The 17,743-nt window shown below is 46.5% G+C and overlaps 3 protein-coding genes across 5 annotated transcripts in view; 1 reads left to right on the top strand and 2 right to left on the bottom strand.

Moving 5' to 3' along the window:
* Positions 1–14,521, bottom strand: part of LOC108027610 (uncharacterized) — a 56,633-nt gene extending 42,112 nt beyond the window's left edge. The window contains exons 1-3 of one of the 3 annotated variants that reach the window (XM_044093733.2): positions 14,213–14,521; positions 13,848–13,913; positions 2,206–2,250 (exon numbers count right to left, since the gene is read on the bottom strand). The gene's annotated coding sequence lies outside the window, so the exon portion shown is untranslated. The remainder of the gene's footprint in view (positions 1–2,205; positions 2,251–13,847; positions 13,914–14,212) is intronic. The other 2 variants (XM_044093732.2, XM_017099131.3) reach the window with 2 other exon arrangements.
* Positions 14,522–14,776: 255 nt separating this feature from the next.
* LOC108027600 (NAD(P)H-hydrate epimerase) lies at positions 14,777–15,925 on the top strand. The gene is made up of 2 exons (XM_017099121.3): positions 14,777–15,502; positions 15,577–15,925. The coding sequence occupies exons 1-2, from the start codon at positions 14,898–14,900 to the stop codon at positions 15,797–15,799; spliced, it is 828 nt and encodes a 275-aa protein (XP_016954610.1). The 5' UTR covers positions 14,777–14,897; the 3' UTR covers positions 15,800–15,925.
* Positions 15,926–15,962: 37 nt separating this feature from the next.
* On the bottom strand, positions 15,963–17,723 carry LOC108027601 (RNA-binding protein NOB1). The gene is made up of 2 exons (XM_017099122.3): positions 17,545–17,723; positions 15,963–17,485 (listed from the first exon to the last, which is right to left on the bottom strand). Exons 1-2 carry the CDS (start codon positions 17,617–17,619, stop codon positions 16,151–16,153), a joined length of 1,410 nt encoding a protein of 469 aa, XP_016954611.1. The 5' UTR covers positions 17,620–17,723; the 3' UTR covers positions 15,963–16,150.
* Between the last annotated feature and the right edge of the window lie 20 nt (positions 17,724–17,743).

Genomic DNA, 17,743 nt, shown 5'->3' with positions numbered 1-17,743 from the left:
TGGCTTAGAGTCTCCTCCTGGCCTCTTCTTCGTGCCTGGCTTTTCCTGGCTTTTTCACACGCTTCGTTGGCGAGCTTATAAAAAAAGTCATAAAATCGAGAGAAATAAAGAAAAGCGACTTGGAAATGCAAATAGAAAAGGTTAGCACACACCAAACAAAGGCCACAAGGCGAAATGAAAATAGCAGGCAGAAAGTATTCATAAAAAGTTGACAACTTGTTGACCCCTTTGTGAGTTCGTCGCATATTGGGGAGCACGTTCGCTTTGACCATAAAATACAATTTTTAAAACGCACCACTTCGTTATCAATGTAAATTTCCATCGTCTTCCCATTTGCTTTGGCTTTTCTCCGCTCTCCAATTTGAGTGCCACCTTTGGTTGCAACAGCCAAAGACGAATACTAGAGGCGGGAAATTAATAATTTCATTTTGACGAAAGCTAATCATTATTTTATTCTCAATCTTTCCGATTGTATTTGCTTGACCTCTATTGATACCCTACAAAACGGAGCTATTTTTGTGCTGCAAAACAATATTTAGAATACAAAAATTTAACGTTCCATAACAGTTTCAAAAATAGCCTTAAAATATTTTTACATTTTTCTACATTTTTTACCTAGCTGACTCAGAAAAGCCACATTTAAAGTATCTGCTTTATTTTTAATGTTTATAAAAACGGATAGTACTTAATATACTTTATTAATGGTAATTCAGTCCCCAAAACAGCTCTTAAAAAGGTTACATAATTGGGGTGCTTTCCCAAAAGCCGCTTCTATTTTCGAAGAGCTTAAATCTTCGATTCCCGTTGCCGAAGTCGTCCGCTGGCTGCCGCAGTGGTTGCTTTAATTTTCGCATAAATTTGCCATAATTTATGCAATGGCTTGCATTGTTGTCGATGCCTGAGTTTGAGTTCGAATTCGAGTTTGGGTTTCAGTTTGAGTTTGCGTTTGAGTTTGCACCAAGAGTCCCAGGCTCGGGCTCCGGCTCTGGCGCTGGCTCTTCGGCTGCCATTTTCCTCCGCTTGTTTATCGGATTTTTTATTGTCATTTGTGTTTTTATTGAACAGTTTGTGACATTTTACGATTTTCAAAGTGAAAGGTACATATTTGGTAAATTGCTGTGGCCAAAGAAATGCCCCTCGTCTGTGTTCCGTGGAGTTGTGCCTCGGTTTAGTTTTGCCTTAGGTTCCCGTGTAAGTTTGGCCGTTTTTGTTGCAAGCCACCATCCATTCTTAACTGGTTTTCCCCCCTTCCAGGGATGAGTTCGAGCCGCTGGCGTCTGGTTGAACACGGGGAAAATTGCACTTTATATATGGTCCATAAAAGTTAATAAGTAACTGGCAGTCGAAGTAGCAAGTGCCAGTCACGAAGCTGTTTATTTATTTTTCCTTTTCGGCTCGGATCGTAATGAATCGATGGCAAGTTGCTGTGTAGCTGCTCGTTCGATTCGATGGTCACGCAATTTTGTCAAGTTAATTTTTAATGCCAAAAGTTTAGGCAACCTGCAATTCGTTCGTCAAAAACCAACGGCACACCATGGCAAGACATACCCATTTTCACCGAAAAACTTTGTATTTTCATGACAACACTGGCGGCAAAAGATGAAAGTTCTCGATTTGCCGCACTCTCACCGCGGCCAAAACATTAAAGTCAATTACAGTGAGACCCCCGCCCCAGAGTTCGAGGCTAATTTTGGTCACGTGCGACACACACAAAATGAAAAACTCACACAAAGAATTCTTCAACGCAATGTGTGCGAAAAAGAGGAAATCTCCCCTTGTGGCAAGCGCGAAAATCAACACAATTAAATGCCAGAAGAGAAAAAATCAGAAAAAAATAAATACAAAGGGGCCAGCGAAGAAGTTGCATCCCAAAGGTAAACAAACTGAAGGAATGATTTGGCGGCAAGCCAGAAATCAACGCAAAATAACCCGGCAAAGACGACGCAGGGCGTCAAAACGCAATGGCACGCCGAAAGGAATATGGCCACTTTATCTTCAACTCGATTTGCATATAACAAAAAAGGGAGTGCGGCGAAAATGCATAAGGAAAATAAATATTAGTTCTTTATAAACGAAACGAAAATGGATTTGGCAGAGGAAAGGAGCGAAAAACCATCGCAAAGTTGACGAAGTGCAAACTTCCCTTGATTACAAAAAATTCATCTAGGAAAGTTAATTAAATTTTAAAAAAAGTAATAAACTCACCCAATGAAATGTAAAACGATTTTTTCCTTCCAACTTTCAGGTCAACTGCAAAGCAAAAAAACAGATGAAATTAGCTAAAGTTATTAAACACTTTTCAATCACATTGAACTCCGACCTAGACCAACCTACTCCCTTAGATCCCCAATCCTTGCTTAATCCAATTTGCATATAAAAAGGTTAGCAACAAATGAACCAACACAATGCATGGAGTAATCATAATGAAAGAATCCAACCCGAAACCAGAAGCGGAGGAGAACAACAAACAAATAAATCTAAAAGAACGCAGGGGCGTGGACGGAGGGGGCTTTCGGCTGGGGGTTAGCCCTAGTGAGGTAAACATCATGTTGCAAGTGTTCAATAGGACAGCGGCGGGGGAGGGCGGCGAGTCGGGAGAGGCAGATCCTAGAGTGGATAGGTTGGATTATGGCTGCAAAAACTAACAAACCATAAAAATCCGCACATAAATTACAAGACAGGGGCGGCCGAGGGGGTTTGTGGGGATTGAACAGGGAGAAAATACCGATAAATATATGTTAAAAAATGCATTTTGATCTATTGGATTATAAATCGATTTTATTGACACTATTTAATCGATAACTAGTAACTGACTTTATCGAAGTCGCCACATTAGGTAACATGAATAAATAATAATTTTAAGACATTTTTTATTCTATTCTTTTCAAGTGTTGTTATTGAACGTGCAGATTCGTACAGATATTGTAGATTCTTTTTGATGTGCTTCGATTACAATTAAATTATTAATCGCTAGCACATATCGAAGTCTTTCCATCTCTAGGCACCTTAGTAAGGGCATTTACTATTCATTTTCTTTTCTTTCTACGGAATAGAGCTTTTCTGCACTTCTGAAACCCCATAACATTTCTCCCGGTGCATCGACAGCCGAAGAAGCAGCAGCTGCGCCGACGATGGGCAACATACGCAAATGCAAGCAGCAGAAATTTATGAGCAGCCATTCGCAGGCATCGCCGAGGATCCGCCAACCAAACTGCCACAAGTGGCCAAAAAGATAGCAGCCGGGAGGGTGGAACGATGGGTGGCGGGGTGGCTCTACACGTATATACTGTAAGTATAGGGCCGGGCCAAGTGCAGTGACAAAGGCAAATAAATTACAGCATCATTTGCAGGCAGAAGCAGCCGACAAAGTGGCGAAGGAAGCACTAGGACAGGACCGAGGAGCAGCTTAACTACCATAAATTGGCCAACGCCAATAAAAAGGCAGGGAAGAGGAGCCGCCAAGGAGGAAAGAAAGCGCACCTCAATCAATGGAAAAATAATTACAAGCGTTACTTTCCTCAGCTGTCGCTTCCTTTTCTCCAGCTCGCCCTTCTCTTTCGCCGAGCATTAATCAATGGGCAAAAAACAAAAATAGGGGAGTAAACTGGAAGGGATTACAGATTTTGGCCCCTTAAAAATGTTCCTTGTTATTGAGTAAAGTTGCACTTACGAAAATATCATAGACTAGTCCTATTCTTATCTCACTTAATTTTTTCTCCACGAAGAAACTTTTTGCTTCGAAACTTCGCTCCTCCCTTCAGCAGCCTTACAAATTATGAATCACTTGGGAGGCTCCAACTCAAATGTTATTTTTTCTCCCTTGCTTTTGCAACAATACAAACAGAAATGATATTGTTTTGCCCCTTTTTTTGTAATTGAGCCCCGCATCGTTGGAATGATGGTTGGGACGGGTTCGCGCCCTGGTCTCGGGGACTTTATGAAGTTTTACTGCTTCTTCTCTTCCACTCGGCCACTTCAGATTCGTTTTCTTGTTGGGCCTTAAAATGGTAAGCTCCGCGACATGATACTTACATGGCAGTAGTTTTGAAAGGATTATTAAAAAAAGCCAAAATAAATTTTTTGTAATTTTTTTTGTAGGTTCGTATGATTTGAACCTTGAAAAATATCTTAATAACAAAGGTATGGGTGATAAAACCCCATTTCGTTCAAATTGAAGTGGTTAATAAGGCATGAATCTCGTTAGTTGTTTATTTTCTTGCTTCTACATCTTTGCAAATGTTGCCCATGTCGCGCACTGTACTAGGTGCACTCCCAAAATGAATCTTGTCGGTAACACCAAAAGTCTTTGGCTTGGAAAAAGGCATTTTCAAGTGCTTTTTCGCATTTGCCGCTTGACTGATGTTTTCTTGTAGTTGTTGCTGTGAAAATTGTTGCATAGTAGTTGTTCAAAGAGTTGTTGCAATTCTGTTGGTGCTTCGACTGCTGTCGTACCATGTTGCTGATATTGTTGTTTATGTTTCGGCGTGTTTAGCTATGTTTTCTCCTCACATTTTTCGAGTGTGTGTTTATTTCTCCCTCGTGTAATATTACGTATACTTCTAGTACGACCATTGTTGTTTTAATTGGCCCGTGTTGAATGTGGCTTTTCGTGTTATTTTCACAGTTTTTAATGCACTCGTTGTTGCTGTCCTGCTCGAATTGCAGGCCCATTCGTCTGGCGATTATTAACTTGCAGATTGCACATTTTACACTCAATTTGGTGCGCAAATCGAGTTTGTGTTTTTTGCTCCCCTTTCGGCTCACCCCTCTCCGTTTTCGTTCTTCCATTGCCAACTTTTTGCTCTGTTTGCCTCCGCGCTTTGTGTGCGTTTTCTTTCGTTTTTGGTTGCGACTTAAAATAATCGATAACTTTGTTTCGATACTCTCGATTATTTTCCTTACGTTATTTCTCAGTGTCCTGAGTTTATTTCCAAGGCCGCGACAGAAAACAAGCGATTCTATTTCTAGTAATCGGAATGATTAAAAATAAATTAAATTAAAAATGAACATATCGTGTTTAAGTGAAAATAATCGATAGCTGTATCGATAATTTCGACCATTTAGCTCGTTCCGCTCAAGCCAGGCTCCACTGTGAGGTCCAAAAGAGCCGCCGACACAAACAAGCCAACAAATCTCCCGTAATAATAATTGATAAACACTCGACAGGTTCATGAACCCCTCGCACGCACACAACCACAGCCGAACCGAAGCCAACCAAATAACACCAAAAAAGTAAATAAAAGGTAGAAGTAGAGACTGGGGAGATAGGGCAGGAAACTTCATCGTTTAGTAATTTTGCTGAGTTTCTTATAATTATTTTTAGCTTCAGTTTTTCTGGCTCCATTTGTGAGTCACGTGGCCGGGGATTCCCCTCGCTGCCCCTCGCCAAATGGTCTTTTAATTGCTTAGCAAAAAAATGGAGAGCATGAAAACAACAAAAAGGTGCCCAGCTCGTTGACTTTTAAAGTAATTATGGAAAGTTGATGATTTTTACGCATTTGGCGAGCAAATTGATTTTGATAGTTTATTTTTGCTGCTCACGAACTCAGCTGGAAGTGTTGTTTTTTAGGCTGTAAGCTTGCAAAGTTGTTTATACACAGAATTTTTTGAATCTACTAAACCTAATAGATATTTTTCAGTTGATTATCAAAGGCAATCTGTTACCTTTGAACACATGTGACTAATAATTTTAGTATTGCTATGCTTTTGTTCTAATTCTAGTAGAAATCAAGCTAGAAACAAAGATGATTGGCAAATTTAGAGTTGACCTACCAAAGATGAGTACACTTTTCTCTTGCGATGTGTGGGAATCACCGCTTGGCCCCTCCGCTCGGAACCCCCTTCCTGTGACTGGTCATGGGCCACAGCAAATCGGTTTTGAAATGCAATAAAGCGTGATTTTCCAAACTGAAGCGTAACGAGCAACGAACGAGCAGCTACAAAGGCAGACATATAAACATGGATCCAGTTATACACAGATACATATGTTAACTATGCATAGAGTCTGGGTACATTGCAAAATAAACACCTGAAGCGAGGCAGATAGAGGAACAACAACAAAAGGAAGCCCAATTCGTAGGTCCAAAACCTAATCTCTTTCGTAGCCCCGAGGGCCGGAAAGGGGTTAACTTGGGTGGGGGGATGGTCCAAAACGAAAGTGAACCCAAGCCCCATATCATCTCCACTAAGGCAAGGCAAACTAACCCACAAAATCAAGGTGATTTCGCTTCGGCGATTGCAGCAGAACGAAATGCGGAGGGGAAAAAGAGAAAATGCTGGGGGAAAACATTTAAAATTCAAGTGGAAATTGTGGGGAATCGAAAGAGTTGCGAAATCACCTGAAATATTGCTACGCATATTCCAATCCACCAACCAATTATTATTAAGCACTTATGAAACGCACCATCAAACAGATAATCACCCAATGAGTTGGTAAGATTAATGATGCGCAACAAGACCCAATCAATGTAGGCGACTAAGTAATCGATCGATAAAAAATCTGCTGGTAATTGAACTCCCAAGTCAATAAATATGTTTTACTTGGCACTTACCCACTTTCAAATTATAACTAACCATGGAAGAAAGGTATCTAAGGTGTAAACTTGCCTTCAGTTATGGATTGCACAACATTCGATTATAATCGATAGGCACAGCGATAATTCCGACTTATAAAACAATCAATTTATTTACAGATTTCCAAAAGCACCTATTACATATTGTTAATTGCGAATTAAATCAATCAAGTAACATAATTTTAGTTTAAATAAAAATTTAAATTAACCAACGTTTACCAAAATTCGATAGTCACAGCGATAATTTCGATATATTACAAATAAATTATTTTGATCTATACCATAATCAATTAAATCCACTCCATAAGCAATCAATACCAATTATTTGTGCTTACTTAACTTGGCTCCAGAGAAAATCAATCAAATTTCGATGAAATGATATACTAGTTTTAGTGGTTGTTCCCCCAAAATAGTCAGAAAATACTTCCCGAGCCAGATGGGAAAACAGAGAAACAAGGGACACATTTCCACGAAAGTTTTCCAGTGGCCAAGCAACTTTTCCGCAAAAACAAATTTGATATTTCCAGTCGAGGTCCAGCGATTTGCCAGTTCACGCATTTCGAATTCCCCTTCGGATGACAATAAGTACATTCAGATACAAATGCGAAGATACATTTGCCGCCAGCTTATCAACGGGAAAGGGGGAGTGGGAAGGTGGGAAGGTGGGTGAGGGGGTGGCACTCACGGAATGCTTATCGGACTTATCATGCGTAAATGATAAATGGAATTGAAGCAAACATTTTTCGGTACTCCGCTTTTTGTGCGCTGCCTGTTTCTCTGGTTTATTTCTCGGTTTTCGGTTTTGGTTTCGGTTTGTGGCTTTTGTATCTCTCGGATTGTTTTTATTTTGGATTTTTTATCGCATCGTTTGCATTGTCAAATCTCCCAAAAAAAAAAAAACAGAAAAAGACGGCACACAATTGCAACATTGGAAAATGTTAAATTAAATAAATATCTAGGCGGAGGTGGTTGGGATGCGTGCTTCGGCGATTTCCAAATGGAAGATTTGTGTCGCCGAGGGTCACCGCCGGGGCAGTAAAGCTTCGCCAGCTCTGGCTCCGGCTCTGCTATCTTTCAGTGCGACTTCGGCCTGATGCAGTGGCTTACTAATTTTCTAATGGAATTCTGGGTCGATCGCAAATGTTATTTCTGAATTTCTTATTAATTTGATTGTACTATTTCTGTTTTTAATGTTGTTAATTGTTTATATAAGTATGCACCTCATTATTACGTCTGATAGAGGTGAATTTCCTGAGTAAATAGCCTTTTGTATACAGAAGATACACCATTTGATGTCCCAATACTTCTCCCACTTTATTGGCCGTTTGGTCGATAGTCTACACTGTCCGCCTGACATTTAATTTAACACTTTGCTCCTTGGCTCATCCGACTAAGTGGCGACCTCCTGAAACTGTGTCGTGTTTGTCACCCTCCCCGAGCTTTGACCCCTCCCCAGCTGTCTGGCTGTCAGCTGTCTTGGCTTTCGCTTTTGCAGCCGTTGCACTCGATTCTCATAATTTGCATTGACCTACACTTGTCTGCGGATTGACATTTGCCATCGGCCGTTGGACCTCTCGCCAGAGCAGGGGAAATGCAGGATCTTTCCCTTTTTGCTGGGAAAGGGCTTCCGAGGCCCCTGATCCCCGCGTCCTTTTCCCTGCCTTTGACACGAGACAAAGCAGCAGAAGTCGAGCAGTTGTATGAAAGAATGGACATGTCACTGGGAAAAACGGGCTGATTTCATTGCCAACGATGTTGTGGGATAGGGAAAAGCCTAAAATTGTGGAAGCCCAATTGATGGTTACAGATCTTATAGGCTTTCTTTCTTTGAAGTTTAGGTTTAGCACATCACATTGGTGGAAAAATCTCTTAGGCATAGCTATGATGGTGATGTGATAACTTTTAGAAGAACTAATTTCCTCTAGGTATATTACTATTGCACTCGACCTTACTCTTATGTTTCTCTGTGTGCTCCCAGCAGTTTTCTCCCTGTGCATGGCCAGTTTCCCCTCCGCCGGAGATTTCTCCTTATGCAGTTTCCCCCGCGGCTGGCATCTCATGCAATTGCACATTTCCCCCATTTTCCGATGTTGTTGTGGCTGTTGTCGTGTTATATGGCACACAATTTACTGGCTCAACTGTTTCAACTTCAATTACAGCTGGATGTTATGAGCTTGGAGACCCGGTTTTGCGGAAAGGGGTTCGTGTCTGTCCTCCCCGTTGCGGTTATGTTTCATTACATTTAACAAACATTCTGGTTGTGTGCCGCACTGAGTTTAAAACGAAAAGCAACAAACGCAAAAGTAGGAAAGGACTCCGTTTTTGTTTCCTCCAAATATTGGTTAATAGTTTAAATTTTGTGAAAATCTCAGCGAGTACCTGCAAAGAGCCCTCGGCGTTCGCGACTTCAAATTCTCACAGAATAATGTCGGGAAATAATTGTTTGGAGGTCTCAGAGCCAGGGTTGATTATACCGTACTTTCCGCCGTTTTCAACTGCAATCTCCTGCAGTTTTAAGTAGGAAAACCGCAGAGCTTTATAACAAATAAATTAGGTAACACGCTTACTCAATCAACTAATTAAAAGCCTGGAGTCAACCACCTATATTCGAATCAAATCAAATCGAAAGCCCAAATTGCCGTTTCGGCATTCAATTAAATAATTTTGACATCTGATAAGCCTTTAATCAGAGCTAACAGCATCCACCACGTTTCGCATAATAAAACTGCGGAAATAAATGGGGAAAATAAAACGTGCACTAAATTAAGTGGGAAAATGGCTTAACCTATTAAATTGGGATATTTAGTTATTTAAACACTATTTAGGGGCACTTGAATGTGGTCTGAGGTTGATTGAGTGATTGTGCTCTCCTTGCCACTGAACATAGCCCCTCCTCGGGCCCACTCCTTGGCAAAACAGGTAAGACCGGGGCACCTGCGGGCCGGCTTCATCCGCGTTGGCAGCGAAACATGTTAATTTGTGGGCTGCAAAATGCACCCGGTGACTGCCTGAGCATCCACTCGGTGCGTGTGTGGGCCCAATCGCAATTGATTGGGTTAATTGGCCGGGTTGAGGGGCTGACAAGGCCCTGCGAAGGGCCGATTTCCAGGCGGTTCCCAGGGGACTTCCAAGCCAAAACGCAGGCCCTGGCCTCCTCTCGCGTTATGCAACCCTCACCCCTCCCACGGGTCTCACCTGGCCATATATCATTGCTATATCACCGTTTTCCTTTCCCCGCTATTGTTGCTGACTTTGTTGCCGGTTGCCCGCAACAATTCGTTTTCCCCCGTTTGATTGAATCATGTCGCGGGACTTTAACGCAATTTCCCAGCCAAGACCCATTTAATTGGAATTCCAATTTGGTGGCTGCAGAAAAAGCCGCAGTGCACAGCCACAGCAACAACAAATTGTTTTTCATCTCATTATTGCAAGTGGTCAAAGTAATTCATAACACACCAGAGTGGATACGGAAAAAGTGGGGCGGGAAAAGCCCGTGGTTGGCTTATCCGCCAGCTTTTCGCACGCCACGGGAATAATAACCTTGGCTAACCAAGCTGGGCTTAGTCCCTATAATTCAGGAGTATTTGAGGAATATATACATAGATCTACAAATATGTTTCGCCAAGAGGATATCTGTTTTTTGCAGTGCATGTTTAATTGTTCGGCGCTTAATCATCAAACTGCTTTTTAATGGGCCTGTATGGAATTATCTTTAATCTCTTTAAACGGATTTAAACCGTTTCTGGCTTAAAAATATGTGCAAAACTACCTCTTTCAGATGCCTGCTTTAATTATGCTTGTTAGTATTTTTAAAATCCCCAGAAACTTAGGGAACCTTTCGCCCCAAGCCAAGTACTTGAGACCCCTTTCCCCGCCTTCTTTCCCACTCACACTGCAGCAAATGTGCGGAAAGCAGAGTCAATTTGCTGACTTACACAAAAAGTGCAATGCCACCAGTCCGCGCTCCCCGGCTTTTCCGATTCCCGCCTTTCTGGCAGGCCCAGGCAGCGAAATTTTCATATGGGCGCTAGCCGAAAATGCACAACACTTCGCTTAGTTATCCTGAGCTCGAAAAAGCAGGGGAACCGGAAAATGGAAAACAAAATCGCCCCGAAAAGTACTTGCAAATGCTACGAATCTCGGCGAGAAAAAATGAAAAAGGGACGGGAGGTGGCAGTTGTATCCTGGCACCGTGGCACTCTGGCATCCAGGCAATGCCTCCTGGGAATTACCTTGGTTATTGTTTCAACATTTTTATCTGCCCGCCCTCGACGGGGCAGAAATGAAGGGGGAACAGGTGGAGTGATGCGGGCGCACGGCAGGTGTGGGGGCTTCTAGGGCTTAGGATCCCGGGCAGGGCGGAAGAGGGGTGCATTACATATGCCACGAGTGCGTTTGGGCATAAATCCCAATTTAATCCGTCCGGCTCTTGGCTTTGTACATTTCCTATCTCTGGTGCCCCTTTCCCCGAACATAGTGAAACATCCCCCTTTTTTGGTCGGAGACTAAATACCCAGCTACGGCTTAGTCGCTCTTTAAATAGTTGGCACTTTGGTAGGGTTCCCTGTAATAGGCTACTGCGTGATAGGTCAAGTATCTAGGGTTGAATCTGTTATTGATAACACCCAAATACGGATTTTGGCAAAGCTCTTAAAATAATATTAAATAATAATATATTCAAGTTTTTGGGCGTATTCTACTCATCGTTTTTATCTTTTAAAAGTGCAAAAATAAGTATAGCGAGTTCCTATCGCCGACCTATAGATAGGAAAGAAAGTACTTGTCAAAAAGAAGCACGCCCTAATTTAGCTTGATTTAGAAATTGAACAGTTTAGTCCCTAGCATTATAGTCTATCGGCTGATAGTTTTATTTAAATTAAAATTAAGAGCAGGCACACTTCGTGGCCTCTAAAGCCCTGTTTTATTATATTTCGTTGTGTTTTCTGGCATTTTCATGCCGGTTTGTAGCACTCCCCGCTGAATTTGCTTGTTTGCTTGTCCGCGTTTCGTGTTTTGTACCTGTGTGCTCGTGTATCTGCCCTCAAATGCTCGTTCTGGCCCTGTAGTGCCTGCCTACCTGCCGCCAAGCCGCGCTCCAAGCCGCAGAAGATAGGCCCACCAAATGCCGGGGGATTGCCCCGATCCGCGCCCGAAAAACCTGGCAACGCAGTGCTTTCCTGCCCCCGATTGCGCTTTGTTGAAACACTAACTTATCAGTATCTGCTGGCCTCTGGCCCCTGCCGCAGGCGGCATTACATGAGGTGAAAGACTTCGATGGGCGCCAGGCGCGATCGCGGTTGTCGAGCACCAGCGATTGAGGCACTCACTCGGCGGCCGCCATCAAGGTCAAAGGTCCACCAGCAGAGGCAGAGAGGCTGGTACCCCTTAGGGGGATCTTCTGGACAGGGAAAGGGTGCCTTACCAACCCTCTGTATATCCTTAAAAATGTGTCTAGGTATGCCGAAATGCTGTTCTAGTAGTAAAAATTAGCCCCTGCACTGTTAATAACTCTTTTTAAGATAATTTAATTTAATTAAAAAAACCATTTATGATTAGATTTCTCCTATTCTTCCAGGAGGGAAGTAAAATCCAGCCTGGATATCCATGAAAGAGCTGGTGACCAAGCTTGGCCCCTCTCCCCCGGGCCCTTTCTCCTCCTCCACCAACCTATGTGGCTGTGCAACCCATTCAACTTGTCACCCGTTTCCGCTTATCAGCTCCACTTTCGCTTCCATTCCCATTTTTCCAGCTCAAGTGAGTGCGATAAGCCCGCCGCCGTCTCTTTCCTTCGCCAAGCAGCCGTCTCTTTCTCCTTTCTCCAATGCGGCGCACCGAGGTGATGTACTTTTCTTTGCGTAAGGATGCTATGTAAATATTTTTGGTTACTAAATTAGCGTATGCAATTTTGAGATACACGTAAAAGATACCCCCTCTTCTTATTCAGATCCCCAAAAAACCAGCACCTCTGTTGTTCCGCTGCCTCGTTTCTCGCAGTGCACCTGAGTAGCTTTTCAATTGGCTCTGGCTGACACACTGAAACGCACTTCGACTTGCGACCGAGCTGGAGTCAAAGTTCAGCCGAAGGCCAACTGCAGCTGGTCCTTCCCCCTCCCCCGCCCCTTCGGCTTCTTGTTTTGGCCAGGGAGGAGAGAAGCCCTACAAAACGCACTGGCAAGCGGACACCATGGTGCCTCCAAAGGCAGAGAGGGCAAAGGAAAACCGCCTGCGAGACGCAGCTCAGCAGTAGAGGCAAGCTGCTGCGGACAACAATAACTACAGCAACAAAAGACGAGCGGCGAATCGCGGCGAACCAGGTAATCAGCCCCGCCAAAGTGGCACAGTGGGTCGGAAGTGCAGTGCGCAGAACATTGAAAAGCAGAAGAACCGCATAGAGCTCGGGTGCATAAGTAGGTACTTTTCGGGAAATCCAGAGTGCAAATTTAAGGTAAGATTCTAACTGTTGTGCCAACAAGTTAGGCAAGTCGCAGTTGTTAAATGCAAAGTGTATTCATAATATTTTACATTTAATATTAATATAATATAATTTAATATTTACATTTTACCCGGCATTTTAATACATTAATTTAACATTCTGCGAGTACACTTTGAACTGAATACAATCAATCCGCATCGCACATAATACTGGCTAGAGCCTCCCAGCATGTGCGCATTTGAGCAGTAAACTCCGGGTGTGGCCCACTGTCTGCGCAGGAAGCGGCAAGAAGAAGCAGTGGAGGGAAGGCGAAGGTGAACTGTGCGAGCAGCTGCTGCTTCCCCGCGCCTACCTGGCGTCCCTCGGCTCACCTCCTGCCCTCGCCTTCGCCCTACCTGCTCGCCCTTGCGGAGGCAACAAACCTGCTGCAGGGAGCCGAAATTTGCATCAGCAGCGGAAGAGGGGAGGGGAACGGGGAGAAGTGCGTCGAAATTCCCAGGGCGAAGTGAGCGCGTCACTTGGACAAGGGGAAAACACTGCCAGTCGGCCGTGTATAAGGGAACAACATTACAACCAATTTCTCCAAGTGCAGAGGTGGCAAACGGATCATCGGCGGGTGGGTGGCAGGTAACGACACAGAAACAGCAATCCGGAAATTTCCAGCCGCCTAGACCAAACCGGGAAAAGAAACCCAAAGCCGGGCCAAATCGAGACGTAATTGCTGGTTCAAATCCCAAGCCCCTCCACGAACCTCTGTCCGAGCTTGCTCAGGCATGCACAAAAAGCAGTGAAAGTTCTCGGCGAACGTGTCGCATCATAAGCGAGCACGAGCAGGAACTTACCTCACTTCCAGAGGAGTGCGATTCCAGTCAACTGCGCGCTGGGGCGGGATCCAGTTCCATTTGATTCTTGAAATAAAAGGCCAAAAACACTCAGAAACAACCGAAAAAAAAGGCAAACAAAACAGTGGGGGGACTTCTTCACAATTTACAAGACTTGCAGTTGCATATTTTGGTGTTTAGCAACTGGTTTTCGTTAGTTTGCGATATTGCAGTACACTTTGTGCGATAATATGCATTGTTTTTATATAATTTTTGGGGAATGTCTGCATTGCAGTGTTCTGAAAAAGTGATGATTGGCGCAAAAGGCGGGCTAGAAACAAACACCTGCGAGCGCGCGCAACTTGCACAAGCTTGTCGACATTTACCGTTGCTCCGCTGTTGCGCCTGCGCTGCCCCGTCTCCGTCGCAGCGCTGCACTGCACCTGGGCTTGTAATTGTAATTTGTTGCTGCGCGTGCAACCCGCGGCACAGAAAAAAAAGCGAAAACAGAGCGGACCGAGCACCGAGCACCGAAAACAACGAGGGCAACGAGAAACCGACGGACCACACGGAACACGGGAAACGGAGGAGCGACGCACCGCCGCGATCGACGATCAAAACAAAAACACGACTGTTGCGCGCATGACCGTACTTTTCGGGGTTTTCGTTCGAAACGTAGGGCGTTCGCCTTTCTGGCTGGCTTCGCTGGTAAATCGTGCTTTCACGGCTCTGGTAACACTGGCAACCAACAAGTCTTCCGTCTCGCTTTTCACACTTACGTTGTTGCCATCTCCCTTTTTACTGACACTACGTTGGATTACGCTCGCTTACGTTCGCCACGTAATGCCTATCGGTGACGGTGCCTATCGATGCGTGGTATTTTTTCGGTATTTGGCTGGTATAAAAATGTCGAGAGTGTGTCATGGCTAAGCAAGCGGGGACACCCTCCCGCCGTTCAGCTCCCTGCCTGACATCTGGCAACTCCGCCAGAACTTTCCACCTTTTCCGAGACGAAAAAGATTTTTAAAACCTATTTCCCCAGGGAAGTACCCCAAATTGCAGTTGGACTTTATGAGCCTGCTCTATCGGCGACTCGGAGCTTCCTTGAGGGGCATTCCCCGGACCTGCCACCCACTCAGACACCCAGAAACCAGACGACAACCGAGGGACCCTTCGGAAACCAAGCGATTCTACGCCGGCAAAGCGATGGGCTTGAAGTACCTGAACCAAAAGGAGGCCATCGACGTGGACCAGGAGCTGTTCACCGAGTACAGGTTCAGCGTGGACCAGCTGATGGAGCTGGCCGGCCTGAGCTGCGCCCACGCGGTGGCCAAGTGCTTTCCGGCGGAGAAGCACCCGCGCATCCTCGTCTGCTGCGGCCCCGGGAACAACGGGGGCGATGGCCTGGTGGCCGCCCGGCACCTCGCCCTGATGGGCTACACGCCCACCATCTACTACCCCAAGCCCACGGCCAAGGCGCTCTTCGAGAACCTCAGCCACCAGTGCCGCCGGATGGAGATCCCCAGCCTGGCGGAGTGCCCCTCGGTGGAGGGGGCGGCCTGCGACTACGACCTCATCCTGGACGCCCTCTTCGGCTTCAGCTTCAAGCCGCCGGTCCGGGCGGACTTCGTCGCCGTCGTGGAGCTGCTGCAGCAGACCCAGCTGCCGGTTGCCAGGTGGGATTGGCCGGGGTCCAACCAGCAGATCATTCGCATACGCTATCCAAAACTAACGTCGCACCCCTTTGCAGCGTGGACATCCCCAGCGGCTGGGACGTGGAGAAGGGCAAGCTGACCGAGTGCGACCTGGAGCCGGCTCTGCTCATTTCCCTGACGGCCCCGAAGCTGTGTGCCCGCCAGTTCCGCGGAGCACACCACTACCTGGGCGGCAGATTCGTGCCCCCGGCGCTGCAGAGCAAGTACGGGCTGGATCTGCCCCAGTACCCGGGCAACGAGCTGTGCGTCAAGCTGTGATCTCCAATCCAAATCTGCGGTTCCAAGCCGCTTTTCATGCTTCCGAGACGGAAAGTGGGTTTGAAAAGTGACTGGAGAAGGTGGTGGGGCCAAATATATAAATAAAGCATTTACCCATAAAACCAAGGAGTAAGTTTTCTCGTTGCAATCAAGAACAGTTCCGTACGTTCCTAAAAACTATATATTTCCATACAAAGGTGTTTATAAATATTTAAAGGCTTCTCTGGCTAGTAGTGCCCTGGACTGTACATTTTTCGTCTAAAGATTTGGGTTCCCCTTGTTTTACTTTATATATTACATATTATATAGAGCCTACGATTAGAAGGTTGCCAAAGCGCTGGTCCAGCGCATCTACTTGTAGAGGCGATTGTAGTTCTTGCGCCGGCGGTCCTCCTCGAAGTTGTTGTTCCTCGCCCACTCCTTGAGGTTGCCCTTGGAGCGCAGCATGGCCGACTTGGAGTCCACGTCGCGCAGCACGAAGGGCGAGAAGCCGGCGGTGTAGTCCTGGTCCAGGGCGTTCGTTTTGGTCTTGGCCACGCGCGACGGCATCTGGCGGGGCATGGGCTGGTCCTCGAACAGGATGGGGTTGCGCGAGTGCTTGCCGCCCTGGAAGCGCGGCAGGCTCTGGTTCTTGTACTTGTTCGTGAGCGGCCGGCGCGTGTTGATGTGTATCACCTGGCGCCCGTTCTCGTCCAGACTGACGGCCACCCGCTTGAGCGTCTTGTTGCCGCAGTTGGGGCAGAAGACCTTGGTCATGATGCTGGTGGTCTTGTAGCAGGCGTAGCACCGCAGTATGTAGGTGCGCAGCTGCTTGATGATCCGGCCGTTCAGGGCGGCCAGGTGGAGATTGAGCTGCTTGAGCACGTTCTGCAGGGCGTAGTCGGTGGTCATGCAGGCCACGGGCGGCACCTCGTTGGTCTCCACCTTGCCCTCCAGCGCTTTCTTGGCCTTCTTGATGTTCGAGTGCGTGATCCAGCCGTCGTCGCCCACCTCCTCTTCGAGGTTTTGGCTTTGCGCTGCCTGTGGCTCGGCCTCCTCTGCATCCTCCTCCTCGGCCGGCTGGGAAACCAGCAGCTCCGACAGCTCCTGCTCCTCCTCGGCGCTGGGGGCGCACTTCAGCTGCTCGAACAGCTTGTCCAGCTCCTCCTGACTGGGCTCCTGTTCGAGATCCTCCTCGGCTGCGAGTGGCTGGCTGGGCAGGGTTTCCTTGCCAGCCAGCTGAGCTTCGATGGCGGCTTTCACACTGTCCTCGCCTGCCGGCTCCTCCTCTGCGCCAACCGCCTCCTCCTGCTCCTCCTGGGAGTCCTCATCCTCCTCCTCGGAGTCCTCCTCCTCTCCCTCGGGCATGTACCAGCCCACCAGCCTCTTGTTGCTGGCATCCTGCATTTCCTCGGGCTTCTCCTTGGAGGCAATGGTCTGGGCCATCACGGGCTCCGTGCGCAGGTGGTCGGTGCCCACGGTGTCCGCCTCCAGCTCGTATGTGAGCGCGATGACCTTCAGATCGATCCCCGAGAGACTCGCATAGTCGCCCGTCCGCTTGGCGAACTCCACGCAGTGTTTGATGCTCTCGGGGCGCGGCTCGCGCACCTGGAGGTCGAAGGGCAGGACGCAGAGGCGACGGATCTGGCGCTTGTTGCGCACCTCGGCCACCACGTCCGGCACGGTGAGCACCTGCTCCGCGTATTCCTGGAGGGGATTGGTTCTGGGTTTCAGAGGGGTTCTCTATGGAACAGCGGGTGACTTACGTTCAGGGGCACGGCGTTGATGAAGGCGGTGGTGTCCGCCACCAGGAACTTGATCTTCTTGCTCGTCTCGGCCATTTTCGGGGTGATGCTCACATGAAAAACAAGGCACCAAAAAAAACAATTCAGCACGTGTTGGAAGTTTGTTAGTGATGGCGATAGCTGCCGATATCCTTCCCTTGCTATCGCTTACGTATATCGT

The sequence above is a fragment of the Drosophila biarmipes genome, chromosome X (genome assembly GCF_025231255.1).
Source record: "Drosophila biarmipes strain raj3 chromosome X, RU_DBia_V1.1, whole genome shotgun sequence".
Classification (NCBI taxonomy): Eukaryota; Metazoa; Arthropoda; class Insecta; order Diptera; family Drosophilidae; genus Drosophila; species Drosophila biarmipes.
This window is presented reverse-complemented; position numbering and strand designations above follow the sequence as displayed.

Bases quoted from the DNA above. Each gene is read 5' to 3' on its own strand.
- LOC108027600 (XM_017099121.3), top strand. From the start codon at position 14,898: ATGAGCCTGCTCTATCGGCGACTCGGAGCTTCCTTGAGGGGCATTCCC. The intron at 15,503-15,576 runs GTGGGATTGGCC...ACCCCTTTGCAG, and splicing joins ACCCAGCTGCCGGTTGCCAG to CGTGGACATCCCCAGCGGCT.
- LOC108027601 (XM_017099122.3), bottom strand. From the start codon at position 17,619: ATGGCCGAGACGAGCAAGAAGATCAAGTTCCTGGTGGCGGACACCACC. The intron at 17,486-17,544 runs GTAAGTCACCCG...AATCCCCTCCAG, and splicing joins TCAACGCCGTGCCCCTGAAC to GAATACGCGGAGCAGGTGCT.